The 16,572-nt window shown below is 38.8% G+C and overlaps 1 protein-coding gene across 1 annotated transcript in view; it reads right to left on the bottom strand.

Moving 5' to 3' along the window:
• Window positions 1-2,382: 2,382 nt before the first annotated feature.
• Window positions 2,383-16,572, bottom strand: part of LOC133140968 (ciliary neurotrophic factor receptor subunit alpha-like) — a 229,986-nt gene continuing 215,796 nt past the window's right edge. Inside the window, exons 8-9 of the mRNA XM_061261302.1 lie at window positions 9,651-9,774; window positions 2,383-3,832 (exon numbers count right to left, since the gene is read on the bottom strand). Of these exons, the coding sequence (XP_061117286.1) occupies window position 3,832; window positions 9,651-9,774 (125 nt within the window). The 3' untranslated portion in view covers window positions 2,383-3,831. The remainder of the gene's footprint in view (window positions 3,833-9,650; window positions 9,775-16,572) is intronic.

Genomic DNA, 16,572 nt, shown 5'->3' with positions numbered 1-16,572 from the left:
CATATCATTGGAGGGTCACACAGATCTCCATGTCATAGCCAATGGTACCCTGACTGCTGTTAGGTACCGGGATGAAATCCAAACCGATTGTTCCTCCTGGAGCAGGACAATGCCCTGCCTCATGTGGCCAGAGTGTGTAGGCAGTTCCTGGATGAGGAAGGCATTGATGCCATTGCCTGGCCCTCATGTTCCCCTGACCTAAATCCAACTGAGCACCTATGGGACGTTATGCATCCGACGCCGCCAGGTACCTCCACAGACTGTCTAGGGGCTCACTGAGCTGCCCTGATCCAGGTCTGGGAGGAGATCCCCCAGGACACCATCCGCCGACTCATCAGGAGCATGCCCAGACGTTGTCGGGAGTACGTACAGGCTTTTGGTTTCCTTTGACCGTTGTTATATCATTTTGTTCCCAACAAATTATACAATATACATCAGTAAAGATTTTCAACTTGAATAAATCGTTCATCAAGATCTGATGTGTCCCTTAAGTGTTCCCTTAATTTTTTTGAGCAGTGTATATAGCACACTATATGGACATTCACTAGTTAGGGATCAGTAATTTGTGAATAGTGAGCCATTTTGGCCTGAGCTATAGATACGCCCCAAACATTTCAAAGCATGAATGGCAACACTTTGTATGGAGTGAGCTTTCTACCTGGGTCAGATTTACTGTATTCTCAATACAGTAAGTCTGTATAGTACAATCCTACTTGTACAGTACAGTGTTTTAATGATCATGTCAATGAATACATTTTTAGCACCTAAAGTTGTGAAGTACCTGAATAAACAGGTGAAGCCTTTGTCTTTTATTATAACCTTAGGTAGTGGTTGGTGGCCTAGCCGACTACTTTAGGCTGACTGTAATGTAGTGTGGGTGATGGATAGACGTCACCCGATAGCAAGGTATGGGGCAGTTTTGTTCCAATGTTACTTATTTTGAAACGTACCAATAATCCTTGTGAGACCAGTGTATTGAATGGAGTGTATTGCCTCTGTTACATATTGCCATAGGAGTTAGCAGTCTGGGAATCTTGACGGGAGTGTGGTCGCTGGTCACGCAAGTGTTTGTGATTTACGGTATGTTATTTGAGTGATTTTTATCTGGGTTATTTTATTCATGTAACAAACAGTGACAGATGTGTTGCTTAAGAGTGTAGCGCTTTAGGACAACGTGGGTGTGCATTTAAAGGGCGAGTGTGACAGCAACGCAGATAGTGGTGCTGATATGAATGGGCAGGAGCTCAGCCAAAAGTGTTCCTTGTAAAATTGTATCACATCGTTTTATATAGATGGTTTTGGTTTTTCATTAAAGGTATAATTGGTCATTTCGGACTCCTAACGGACAAGAGAGGAATTGCAACAACAGACAACCTCAAATCACAACACTGTTTATGCTTCCCACAGTCTGTGAATATAACACGTAACATAAATCATTATTATACAGTTCAGTGTTCTCGTGCACTGTTTTGGAAAGCTGACAGTGACAAACGCAACAGATCCTGCCATCTTTTCATAGTGTTCTAGTAGGAAAGTGTGAAGTCACGCCGAACAGGTGACTTTATCGGATCTTGACTATGGTGTCCTACGCAACACTATTTATAGTTTTCACTTTAGTTATTTGACTGCGTAACTAGCTGGCTATATAACTAAGATATGATAGTCTACCACAAACAATGCAACTGCAACTTTTGAGAGAAATTTGAGAGAAATAAAGGTTTACGGATGATTGAACACGTAAAGAGACAAAAGGAACGTGTAGCTGCCCAAATTGCACTCCAGACAAGCGATCACTGAAACTCTGTATACTATTACTTATCTAGTTAGAAAACAATGCCAGTTCACTATAACAAGCAAATTAGCGATTACTAGATAGCGTCCCGAATGTACAAAAATCCACCTGATACATTTGACGGCCCGACAAATGTACACTTTGAAACCCAAATTTAATTACTATAAACACAGGCAGGGGTAAGCCGGGGGATTTACAATGGTCTTGTAACAATGTTTTAACACAAAAATCTTACCTATCGTACCTTTAATGTTGAGATTAACCAGATAAAGATTTAATAGAGATTCACCTGCATAACTGCAAGTGCAAAACTGTAGTAGTTGTGCTTCAGGTGAAAGTCTTGGTTTGAAGGTACTGCAAATTGCAATGTGGAATTTTTAAATGACACCACTTCCGGGTTACATCACGCCCACTTCCGAGTATAAGTTCCCTACAGATACGGATAATTCAGTTGGTTGAACGGACACAGATACAGATAGAGTTAAGCAGGACTCACTCTTTCCCCCCTGTATCTCATGTGCACACACATACTCAACAAGTCAATAAATGCCACAACACATTCATTTCCAAAAAAGAAAAGAGCCAATTAATCATTGTGAAATGGTCACATTTAATGAACAACTTCTCTGTTTATATACATTTATTTAAAAAAACCCAGATACAGGTTACAAGAATCTAAGGCTAATACATACATTATTAAATAATAAACTTTTCATGTTAAAGATACATATCATAGTTTACAAAATATGACTGGGGGAATTTAGCAAATATGTGTGCCTGGAAATCTAAGCTCACAGATGTGATTTAACTAGAAAATAAGAATATAATATAAAATAATTCCTTAGCTTTTGTGGTTTGCAAAAAAGTACTACAAACTAAGTTAGGGCAACTTCAGCCCATCTAAGGAATGATTAGATTTTGTCCAATATGACATCCTTTTTTATTTCCAGTTGAAATAAAATTGTAAAAAAAGAAGATTGAATAAAACCCCTAAATGTGACACAATATTAAAAGTCCAACAGTTTGTAAACTTTGAACTTATTCATAATGGACTGACAAATATAATTGTTTCTTAAATCTATAAACCTCATGAAAAGCAGGTGAAATAAATGTTACATTCCAAAGCTCTGTTGGATACCAGTACAATGAAAGGCTATTCATAGATTAATGAAATTGATTCTTCTTTAATATAACAGTATAATTTTTCCACATTGTTTTGTAATTACACTGTTCTTATATGCTATTGCATTACTTCCGTTTTCTGTTATTAAATGCCAAATTTGAACATTAACATAAAGTACCACAGGGCAGTGGGACTGGTTTCAAAATTAGTTTGCACTATGTGTATGACATAAAAAAAGAACAGATTTCCATGTTAATTTGTGTTTATTTTAGTGACTTTAAGGCAGAAACAAAGTAGAAAATCCTGTCAGTGTAAAAATACATTAACTTTAATTGCTGTGGTCTCCAATAGAATGTGAAGTCGTGGGAACATGAAGTATTCACTTCGGAATATGACAGTATACAAAATGTGATTATTTTCCCCCAAAATGTTAGTTGACACAGCAGGATTATATCTTGCTTCTCTGTTGCGCTCTGTGAGTTGCTGGAGATTGCACTGCAGGATTAATCCTTGACACACAGGCACAGGCTGCGGGAAGCCAAGGATTATGGGAAGTAATTTTCAAGAAAAGTCTTTGGCATGATGACTTAGCTGCATGGAGCCTGGACAAAATGGTGATGCAAAACGCCAGCCAAATCAATCAAAAATTACAACAAATTCCTTCTTGTTCTGCCAGACGAGTACAACACGCGGTCAGCGACACAGGTCCCCACACCCTTCACTTCCCTTTGGTTTGAAATCCGGTGTCTGTGCATGGTTTTTGTTTTTTTATTTTCTTTTCTTTGTGTGTTTCCTTTCTCTTTTTCTTTGGGGGAGGAACATGAATTAAAGCATCAATGCACAATATCCATTTAAACAAGTGCAAAATCTAAATAGAAGACTCCACAATTTCTTTCACAGGAATGCATCATAGATCTCTGGAAAAGAAAAAGAAAAATACATGAATAGAATTACAGAAATATATATCACTTCAGATTTACAAAAGGAACTCAGTCAATCCTACTGTATCCAGTCTAGAATAGGAGTGACCACATTTATAGTACAGTGTGTGCGATGGCAAACATCTCCACAAAGATTTTTTATCTCCTTGTACTGGAGCCTTGGGTATTTGAATGACACAGTGTGTCTGGGTTGTGCTGCAGCCTTGGTCAGTTAAATGACATAGTGTGTCTGGGTACTGATAATTATTTGTAAACAGCACATTATGCTGTGTCAAAAAGTACAAAACAAGCAGTGTACTTTGTGCCCTAGGTCTGGAGCAAGGATTTATGCCTGAATTCAACTGTGCTGATTCTTCAGACAACACACATAATCCTGGATTCGATCAACATTTGTCTCCAACCTATGACGTAAACGGTGTTACTTTTGGGAGTTCAGAATTGAAAGTAAGTAAAAAGATACATTCAACTGTGCTGCAAGTTGATTACCAACTGAACCCTGGAGATTAAGTGGAAATAAAACAAGACTTCTTAAGGCAGTTATTCTTGCAATTAACTTTCAGGGATAACAAGAAATGTATTAACCCTCCTATTGTGTTGGGGTCAAATCTGTAATGAATACCATCTAGTTCTTTCATCGGAACAAGGCTTCATGATATCCTCAAAAACAGCTATATGAATACAACAAAACTAATTGTCACCATTTTATTCAATTCTGAAGGTCTATAAAAAATATTGCTACATCTGTGGTGTTACAGGTCAAAAATGACCTTGCAGAGAATATTGGCTGTTGACAGTATGGCATGCAGCATTGGAAAGTTCTGGGTACATCTGTGGATCAAATCCGTGGGTCTAGACACCCCACCACCATTGCTCCTCTTCATAATATTATGCCACATACAGCATCGTGGAAACTCATTTCTTTCTCGCAGACAAGCACATTACAATAAATTAGCGACTTACAGTTGATTCAAATAAGCAGGGGCCAATCCCCTCTTTAGAGGCCCAGCAGCTGCATTGATGTTATTGCGGCTGCACCGGGTTTGAACCACCAGCCCTCCAGCTCACCTCAGCCACTAGTCTTTAGCACAGTGTCTATTTGTGGGGGAGTGTCATCGATAACATTACACAGATTTCTCGCTACATTGGGATCGCATTGTCAATTTAATTCTGCAGCAGCATCTGTCTATTCCAACCTGTGCAACAGATTCACTGTCTATGGGATTATTGATCATATCTTCGATCATGACAATGATATGAGAGAGCACGCACACACACAAACACGCCCACACAAGGAGAAATAGACACATCCTCTTCAATGGTAAAGAGATTCTTCAAAGATAATCCTGTGTGTGGTATTGTCTGGTTATGAATATAACTGTTATTTTCCTGGTCACTGCAGGAGAGCTGGCCTGGGGCTGGTCAGGGAGTTTATTATTTTGAGCCGTCAATCAAGTCTTGTGCAAACTTTGGCAAAGAGATTTTGTCAAATATTTGTTTAAGCCATCAAATGATCTTTGAGTATGGATGATTTCATGCTCCATTTGAAATAAAGTTTGTTTTTTAAGAATTATTATTTATTTTTTAACCTTTTTTTTTTAACCTAACATAGATCTCTACAGGTCAATTTTGACCCATAACATCACACAATGATAAGTTATTAAAAAAACACAAGCAATGTATTGTGTTCTAATATTAGTCCTTAATATGTGTGTTCTAATATTAGTCCTTAATATAATTTCCCTTTGTCTTCACAATAGGAAATCTGAGTGAATTTAGACATTTTCTTTTCCTGAAAACAAGACCACATGCTTAAACCAGTTTTTCCATGCTTGAAAACGCTTTAAACTGTATAAACACTAGAAACATTCAGACGTTTAATTTTAAAATAAAAATAGAAAGCTCATTTGGAGGAGGGGGGGGGGGCATGGGTTGCATTATTTTATTTAAATATCTTGGTACATACTGGTGTTCATGATCACGTTTATCTTAACAGGTGCTCCAGGACCTGTATAATTTTTCATATTCATTTCTTTTTTATTTTTAATAAAGACGACCCTCCATATTTACAGTCCCCTCCAAAAGTATTGGAACATCGAGGCCAATTGCTTTGTTTTTGCAATACACTGAAAATATTAACACAAGACAAGAGTTCAGAATTTCAGCTTTTATTTTGTGGTATTTACCCCATGACACCCCCAAAAATTTAACTTTTGAATGCAATTCACTCATTACATTACATTATTGGCATTTGGCAGATGCTCTTATCCAGAGCGAAGTACAGTTGATTAGACTAAGCAGGAGACAATCCCCCCTGGAGCAATGCAGGGTTAAGGATCTTGCTCAAGGGCCCAACGGCTGTGTGGATCTCATTGTGGCTACACCGGGATTAGAACCACCGACTACGCTACAGGCCGTCCATGATCATCTGCCTATATACTCCTGATCATCTGCTTATATAAGTACGCACATCGTATAATTAAATATTAAGTGTTTATTGATAAGTACGCATAATAAGTTAGTTAGGTCTGAGGTGAAAAACAATATTGGATGATGATCTTTTTTTTTGTTTTGTGCCGAGTTAAAACGTGGGTCAGATTTTACCCGCCAACACAAAATGTGTGTGCAGCTTTCTAACACATTAGGAGGGTTAAGAACCTTTAGAAGCCATCAATAATCCTTTGACACACAATATCTGAATTCTCAAGGATTGTATTTAACCATTCAACATTGTATTTCTGTTTGATTCAAGTGCTCATTTGATGACATTTTATTTACCAATGCAGAAATAAATTATCACATTAAATAAGCTAGGGAAGAAATGTACATATACAGTACTGTGCAGAAGTCTTAGGCACCATAGACTTTATTTTATATATAGATATAATAAATGTTAAACATAAACATATATATATATATATATATATATATATATGTTTATTTCTGTGTGTGTGTTAGTATAAAAGAACACATTTGAGATTTCCAAATATTTATTTTCCAAAAGATTTAATTTTACGGAGACAGTTTCGTATTGAATTTAAAAAAGTAGCATATTACTCTAAGCAATTGACTACTTTTTACATCAAGGTCAAGGCTGTCTGAGATGCAAGGAGCCAACTAAAGTCTCCAACATGCTTGGAACAACCTCCCTGCTGATTGCCTTATAGAACTGCAGGACAGTGTTGGCTATCTCAGAGAAGTGATGCAGTTTTAATGACACAGGGTGGTCACAAAAAATATTGATTTGATTCAGTTTTTTAACTATTCAGCCAAATTACTCAAATGTAATGTAAAATGTATAGTACGTTTATTTAGGACCTTTCATTTAATTATTTATAAAATAATCTTATTTGTACAGAAGGTTATACAGGTGCCTACGACTTTTGCACAGGACTGTATGTAACATGAATCTAAGGTACTGAGGAACTATGAGTAGATCAATAAATTACAATTACATATCCACATAATACCCACATGACATCCATGTAAAAACACAATTTAACTCCCTTCTTAACTGGAATGTGACCTCGATTTCTTATTGTGTTAGATTGTAAGATTCTTATAGGCTGTTTGGTGTAAAGTTACTGAGAATAGTATTGGATACTCTTTCATAACTGGAGATCTACACTTACCATTTCAGATTTACAGCAAGATATATATTAAAGTGCCAAAATGCATTATTTAGTTATTAGCACGGTTCCATGTCAAACCCACTATAAATACATTTCCGGCAGCATGTTCTAGCATGACGATAGATAAATTCAGCACTGACTACCTGGCAGCTCTTGCTGTTACCCATAGTTAATGAGACAGGAAGATGTTGAACGCTGGCTGAAAGATAATGAGCAGGCCATGGAAGGCAATGCTTCCAGGAACAGAGTCAGTTCCACCACACAAGCTCCAGACCCACAGGCCAGGCTGGATGAAAATGAGCTACAGCATTATCTACTGTTCCCTCCATTTTCTTCCCCCATAACAAATATCTCCTCATTATGCAGCAAGACAATGACCCAAGACTGTGGGGGTCCCCGGGAAGTCAGGGTGCCATGTATATTACTTCCTGGCAATGTTTGTGACTCTTCTGAGCTGGCTACTTAAACCCACACTTGTGGTTAGCTTGTTGAGATCGTGGGATGCGTTCCCTGGCGAATCTCCCTTTGCACACTGTAATAAAGCTTTTCAACTGAGAAGTGGTCGTCTGTGAGTCACTTCACCGGTTCCAACGTGATTCCACAATGGGAAATTTTCCCAACCGTTTACATCCCACATCGCACGGCACAGGAAAATCTTCTGCAGTGCAAGCAGGCTGAGAGAAATGGCTCTCACCTTATTTTCATGGCAATGAGCGAGTGCACACGTGAATATTTGAGTGGCACGATGAGGATGGACAGAGTGATACGAACCCATGAAGACTAAGCACGTTTCATTCCTGGACTACAGGGCCCAGCAGGTGGCCACAGCCTATGCTGTGGGATAACAATATAACTGTGAACTGCAGCAGTCCATGTCCATACTTCCATAATAATTTATTTTTTATTATTGCTGATATGACAAGGTGGATATTAGAGGAAGCAATGTTAACATGCATGATTGAAAACAAACAATTTACGATATGAAACAACATTAATGGCATTTGGCAGACGCTCTTATCCAGAGCGACGTACAGTTCAGTTTTAGACATCATATTCCTTTATTATAATTTCTTATTCTTGATGCTGGTGTGTGTGTATGTGTGTGTGGTTGTGTATAGAGAGAGGGGGAAAAGTGACAATTCCAAACTGAAATGTGAGATCTGTGCAAGGGTTTCAATGCCCATGTGCTTTTCAGTGTTGAATCGACAGGACTGAGAGGCCAGTATTGAACTGAAAAGGACCCAACCTTGATTTATCTGCTGTGGAAAGAAGCTAGTTGTAAAAATATTGAAGTGTGAGAGAGTATATATGATACTTGAGATTGATTAATCTCTTTATTACTGTACATCAAAGCAATAAGCACAATTTATCCATATCATATGCTCCATATCCCGTGCTCCATATCTGTCAGGCACCATGGTGTTTACATTGAGCGCAGAGTGAGTGCCCATGTGCATCTTCAGGAACATGTCCAGCCTCAAAGACAGACCTGAGCTTCTTCACCATCCTTATATACTACCCATCCATGCAGCTTGGACATAGCTTCTTGTCTTGGCTTAATGGGCAGGGTGTCATGAGGGAGGGATTGACCCTTGGTGACCACCAGAGGGCTGGGTCTCATTGGTTTCACCTGGACCTTGATAGCTAGGAGGATTTCTCCTCCTAAAGGGTATTTAAGACCAGTGCGGACAGTCCTTCAAAGCTTTTGTGTTCAACTGTTCGCTCTTGCGCAAAGCCAGTAAAAGCACAAGGTAGACTCTGTTTGCTTACGAGTCAGGTACTGTGCTGGTGTGGAATTCACATTTGTTGAAAAGATAAGGTAAGGAAGGCATTCAGCTGGCTTGTGTTGTGATTCGCTGACGCCTTCCTCAAGGGTCTTATTTTTTTTTTTCTTTTGAGCTCATGTGAGCCGGTGGTTAAGGTACATGACTGGGACCCGCAAGGTCGGTGGTTCGATCCCCGATGCAGCCACAACAAGATCCGCACAGCCGCTGGGCCCTTGAGCAAGGCCCTTAACCCTGCATTGCTCCAGGGGAGGATTGTCTCCTGCTTAGACTAAATCAACTGTAAGTCGCTTTGGATAAAAGAATCAGCCAAATGACATGTTATGTAATGTAATGTTAATGTAGTGCACAGTTTCCCACCCTGTGTCTGTAGTTACTCACCACATGAGAGAGAGGAGGACAGACACCAGGAGGAGAGGGGTCGACCGCAGGAGCGCTGAGCATCCGCCCACGGCGATGCCTAACCGGCACTTTGGCGACGGAGGGGCTGGAGACGGGGTCGTCTCTGTGGGAACAAGAGTCACTGCTCACTGCTCACTGGAGCTGATTCAAAGCACACACAAACCCATCCGAACCAATAAGGAACCGCGAGAATACGGTCCGAGATATGGCTGGAGCACTGCGTTACACAATGGGAAATAAAGAACCACAGTCACAAGCCAGAACTTAGAATCAACATTATATTATGTTTAATAGGTCTGAGTATTATTTTATTGAAAATGACTTCAAAAGAGACAAGCTATGCTTTACAGAACTTTATACAGATTAGTCTATATTATGTTATATATACTATGCATATGTTTATCTTCACTTGCGGAGAAAATAGAGTAAAATATAAACATTTATTCGCATAAATACAGTACATTTACAGTATAGTACAAATGTGTTATGTAGTTATGAGATCAAAACACTTGCAGGTAACTACTTTTTTTTTTCCAGTATAGAAAAATGACCTGCACTTTCCTCACTGAGTAAAATGAATTGACTATGAGCAAAAGTAATTTAAGTACGGTATGTGAAATTCTGGAAACATTCCTTAAACACCGAGCCAATTTATCACTGACAGCATACAAGAAGAAGCATACTTTTATGTACTATTGCTTCAGATTGAATGACTGCAAGTATTCTACATTTCTTCGAAGATTTGCTTTGGTTGTTTCCTGTTCTGTACCAGTCATACAAGATGCCATATATTTAGCCCTATCACTAAATATTCAAATTTCTGTGAATGGCAAAGAAGTTTCATCAATATTTTCCTATTGTTCTTGGTCTACTTGCAACTAATTGCTACCCATTAAAGACACAATGCCTTATTGCAATGCCATGCCAGGAGGCAATGCGTCATGCCTGTGGCTCCAAGACCGCAAGTTTTTAATCACTCGCCGTCAGCGGTGTGTTGTGTTTTAAATTCTCCGCAGGATTTCAGGTGCTTCAAAAGGTTATAGTAGACTGCAATACAGCCTTCATGTTATAACAAATGCATTTGTTGCTCATGATAAATAGGCAATTTAATCTCAGGACTTTTTTCTTTTTTTACAAAGTTCTATGTCGTTATAATTCTAAAATGACAGATTTTTCTTGTTTTTTGTAAACCTCTAAGTCCTGGCTTGTCTCCATCAGGAGCCGCACGTGTTTGCATAATGGCCGCCTTAGCTTAGTTCAGACAATGTTCATGAAACTGAAATGTTGTTTAATTTACCCAAATAAAATTGATTCACACTGATTAAACTGTGCAATTTTACTTTTCAAGAGGAATTACGTTTTTGTTCTAGCAGCAGTTTCATAGCTTTAGCCTATATGTAGTGGCTTTAGAAAGTATTCAGTCCCCTTCACTTTTTGCACACTTGTGTTGTAGATTTAATTTTAAATTTTGCTCATGAGCACCGTGCATGGAATGAGCAGAGCAAATTCTGTCATGGAACTCTACCACAGTTACTGCAACAGTCAGCTTCAGCAATTACACCCCTTCCATCATCAACCAATCACATGCACATGCCTTCCATCATCAACCAATCACATGCACACGCCTTCCATCATCAACCAATCACATGCACATGCCTTCAATCATCAACCAATCACATGCACACACCTGCCATCATCAACCAATCACATAAACACAACCCATTTCATCCAATCACATGCACACACCTTCCATCATCAACCAATCACATAAACACAACCCATTTCATCCAATCACATGCACACGCCTTCCATCATCAACCAATCACATAAACACAACCCATTTCATCCAATCACATGCACACACCTTCCATCATCAACCAATCACATAAACACAACCCATTTCATCCAATCACATGCACACACCTTCCATCATCAACCAATCACATAAACACAACCCATTTCATCCAATCACATGCACACGCCTTCCATCCTTTACAAAGCTTGAAGAGATTAAACATCTTAAGTCTATCCTCATAACTGCTAACCTCTATATCTTTCTTATAGGCCTGTAGCATAGTGGTTAAGGTCCATGACCGGAACCCATAAGGTTGGTGGCTCGATCCCCAGTGTAGCCACAATAAGATCCAATAAGATCCTTTGATAAGGGCCGTTAGATAATCACATGTATAAATAATAAAGTGCTATATAGCCCTTATATACTGTATACTCACATTTGCTTGTAAGTTCCAATTGTGAGTATTTACAGTGAACATGTATGTACAGCCACACATAATATGTCTTTTTCTAGCGCCACACAGAATGGATATCTTAAAAAAATAATAATAATAATAGATTGGTAACGCCCACATAAATGTTAAGTGCAAGGTGCAGAAATCTTAGCTATGTGTCAATTGGCTATCGATATTCCCTTGGAAGCTGAAGCTGTAGTAGCTTGTGATAATGAGGAGGCTTTCGTAGTAGCTTAGAGGTAGCATAATAAATATCACAGCTTATGAAAATACCATCTCTGTAGCCTCTATAGAGACCCATTTTTACATTTAAAATAATTTGCTGAAAAAACAAATAAATTAAGATTACTTGAGTGACCTTCTGCTGGACTCGTTTTGATTGAATAATTCTGTCATATAGCACCTTGTCTTAATGCAAAGTAGTTTGCTGCTTTATGAAAATAGTTTGCATAGCCTACAAATCATTTCACGGAGATCGAGCTGATTTTGTAGCCAACAATGAATTACCCTCTGCCTGTGTTTATCATATTTAAATTCGGGTTTCAAAATATGCAGTTGACGGACCGGCACTCTGTACCAAAACATCGTATAGCTGTACAATAATTCAAGCACACTGGTTGAAATTAGTTCTAATTGCCACAGCCAATGGCGTTCACAGAGAAGGAGTGGGATAAACAGTGTTGTGGTTTGAGCATGTTTGTTGCTGCATTTCCTCTCTTGACTGTTAGAAGCCTGAAATTACCCTTTGTTCCCTTAAATAAAGGTACATTCTCCCCAGGTAGGCTATTTCCTTGTAGGCCCATTTTGCAAGTGAGTGGCTAGTGATGGTGTGTTGTAAGGGTTTCATCGCTGTGTCGAACTACCAAGGTTGGGGCTCCCATTAGTCAGCTAGGCCGATTGGTGCCCCACGGCACTGCTGAATAGTACACTGAAAAAAATGACTTTTAGGCATTGTAATATGTACTTATTCAAAAGTAGAAATTCTTACATTGTAATATCAAGTTTCAGTAGGAACTAGTAAAAAACATGAAACCATACACAACATATTCATGTAATGAACGTACTTGACTTGGAAGAGTATTTTTAACTAGATATTTACTCTTACTATTTAAATGATTTATTGTCACTGCACCAACACCTGAACATTTTAAGTAACATTTATTCTGAAAAAAACAGCGCGGCGCATTTGAATTCGTGCATGCGCCGTTGGACAATGCAAAATCACGAAGTCACCCATGAAGTCCGGAATCGCCATTTTGCAAGTGTCGAGAGCAAGCGTCGAGAGCAAGCTTCAGTGGCCGAGAGTCGAGACTTGTGAGTATTGCCCTTCCGTTTCATATTTGTGATCGTATAAGCGTTCGTCTAGGCTACATTTTGATAGTTTGATTATCGTCTGCTCGACGCAATACGTTAGCACTGCTGTTCGTAGTTAACAGTCGTTGTGTCGCCATCGCCATGAAGCAAGCGAGACTAGCTAGCTAGGTTAACGTCTGTAAGTTAATGTCTGTAGAGGTGAGTTGCAGTAATTTGGATTATAAGCACAATAACGTTTAACTTACATTGTCTCAACTCAAAATGAATACGGTTTTCTATATGTATGTTAGGGTTTAAGGCTTACTTCCAGTCGGAAAAAAATAACTTTCCAAAACTTTGGCGGTAATGTTTGGTGATGACTCGCCTGAACTTGTTAACTCGCGCTAGCCTAACGATATTTCCACTGACGTCCACATTTACCTACTGAAAACGTCGACGTAAACAGTGGCTCTTAATGTTACATTTTTTCGGGTTGATATTTATTTCACCCCACCTAACCGACTATCTCTCTCATGTTGTACAGAGTTGGCTCAAAGACTGGAGTGGCTGAACATGCTCACTTGGGGTGTGTGTTTAGAGCATCTTAGAGCAGCTGCTGGTTTTTGCCTAGTAGCTACTAGAACTAAATATATTTTTTTAAGTCGTTGAAATTTGGCTGGCTAATTAAACTATTTTTCTGTAGTGTGACAAACTTGATTGCGTAAACATTCACTTCATTATTGATGGTCTTAGTTTAAGCAAAAAATTAAAATTAAATGTTGAGTGACTGACCTAACAGTATCTGCCTCCAAAAAAGTGAGCAAAAATGCAATCTGATCCTTAAACTTTTTCTATGTTTTCATTCGATGTATATTGGAATTAATTGAACATTAATCAAGTAAAAAGCTACATATGTGAGTCTAGTCATTTCTTTTACTCAAATATCGGATGGAAATGTTATATGTTACTATCAATTTGTTTTGTTAGTCTTATTAATGTGTACTTCTCTCAACAGTTGTCACATCAGATACTGCAAGTTGAGCCGGGGGGGGGGGGAGGCGGTGTATACAGAGGCAAGTATACATTTATGTGTATGATACAATAATATTGGTGTTGTTAGTATTTGTCATTGTTCACTCTGTAATGTAATATAAAATTGTAGCTAACCATTGTAGATCAATAGTTTTATCCAAAATTGTGTTTTACAGGGAGATTTTTCGGGTAGAACGAGCCAGTGCAGTCGACAGTTGAGGTATAAGGAGGAGGACCGATCGAAGGGTTTCAATGAGGGAGAAATCGTAGGCTTATGGTATGAGATGGTCATGCAAAAATTGCATCTTCAGGGCATCAAAACGGTTGGAGCTCTTAAAGCATTATAGATTGAAACATTTACACTCTGGTCAAGGCCGGTCACTACCCTGCTTGTACTCCGATTGTCCTCGTTTGTTTAAAAGTTGGGGGGCCCTTCGTACACATTTGTCTAGAGATCATACAGAAACAGAAGAGTTAGGGCAAATTAATTCATTTTCATGTCTTGTATGTAATTCATGTAGTTTTCACACTGAGAGGCAGTTTTTTGAGCACCTTGGAGCTCATCTGAAAAAGTTTGAAACTATTCATTGTGTTTTTAAGGGTTGTGACTACAGCACTAATATATATTCAACCTTTGTGTCACAAAGCACAATCCTCACAGCCTTGAAGATTTTAAACATACTGTATTTCAGACGTTTTCAAATCAAAGAATAGAGGTTGGTAATTGCCTTTTAGATGGAAGTGATGTTCCCTCCGATGAAGTGCTTGTGAGTGAGGGCGAAGACTTAGTTCAAGTCATTGTTGATAAGCTTGGGTCCTTATTACTTAAATTAGATTGCATTTTCAATGTGCCTAATAGGTGTATAGATGAGATTGTAGAGAAGCTTCAATTTATTACTCATTCAGCATCCGCACCCATTATCAAAAACATTGTCTGTAACACATTACAAAGTCATGACTGCATTGTTGAAGAGTTAGTGATCACAGAATTGGTAGATCGCATTTGTCAGTTAAATCCTATCAGTGTAGCCTTTAGTGAGGAAGGTCCACTTGGCACAGCATACAAGCGAAATTGTTATGTAAAGGAACGTTTCTCTGTTGTTGAACCATTGGAATATATTCTTGATGCAAAAGCGGGAAAGTCATTCCAATATATACCAATTTTGCAAAGCTTGTCGCATGTTCTGAAAAATAGTGACATTCAGGAGAAGGTTTTGAATATTGCAAGGCATTGTGGTTCTTCAAATCAGTATACTAGTTTCCGTGATGGTTCCCACTTTAAAGAAAACACATTTCTGTCTGGAGAGGAGTTAAGACTTTCACTTCTTCTCTACTGTGATGATTTTGAAATATGTAACCCTTTAGGAACCTCTCGTAAGAAGCACAAGGTGACAGGTGTCTACTGGGTGTTTGCTGATATTCCATCAGTTTTGAGGTCTACATTATCATCAATTTACCTAGCCGTTTTGTGCAAGGCAGGTGACGTTAAGGAATTCGGTTATTCCAAAGTGCTAGAGCCATTATTGAGCGATTTGAAAAGCTTTGAAGAAGATGGTATTTTTGTACCCTGTTCAGGGAAAATCATAAAGGGCACTGTATTTTCTGTCATTGCTGATAACCTTGGTGCCCACTCAGTCGGGGGATTTGTTGAAAGTTTTAGTGGGTCGTACAGTTGTAGGTTTTGTGTCGGACAACGATCCCGGTTCCAGGAACTTGAAGTTAGGGCAGGAGCAATCCCTAGTAGAACAAAACGGCAACATCAGGTGGACATTGAAGCAGCATTGGCTAGTAACACCCATAGTCACGGAGTAAAAAGACAGTGTGCAATTACTCAAAAATTAAATCATTTTCATGTAACAACAGGTTACCCACCTGATGCACTACATGACTTACTTGAGGGTATTGTACCTGTTGAATTAGCTCTGTGCCTAGGTGTTTTGATAAAGAAGAAATATTTTACTTTCGAAGAGCTCAACAGAATCATCAAAGAGTTCCCTTATAAGTGGAAAGACTGTACAAATTGTCCCCAAGGTGTACCACTAAGCTTTGCCTCCCGTAAAACCATTGGTGGTAACGCAACTGAAAATTGGTGCTTACTGAGACTGCTTCCATTTATGATTGGCACCAAAGTACCAGAAGAGGAACAAGCCTGGCAGTTGTTGATGACACTCAAAGATGTTGTTGCCTTGGTTATGTCACCTACCCACACAGATGAAAGCATTGGTCACCTAGATAGCCTGATTGCTGAGCATAGACATAGATTTAGCAGTGTTTTTCCACAAGAGAGACTGATTCCGAAACACCATTTTGTAGAGCATTATCCGCAG

Source organism: Conger conger, chromosome 11, assembly GCF_963514075.1.
Source record: "Conger conger chromosome 11, fConCon1.1, whole genome shotgun sequence".
NCBI classification, from domain to species: domain Eukaryota; kingdom Metazoa; phylum Chordata; class Actinopteri; order Anguilliformes; family Congridae; genus Conger; species Conger conger.
This window is presented reverse-complemented; position numbering and strand designations above follow the sequence as displayed.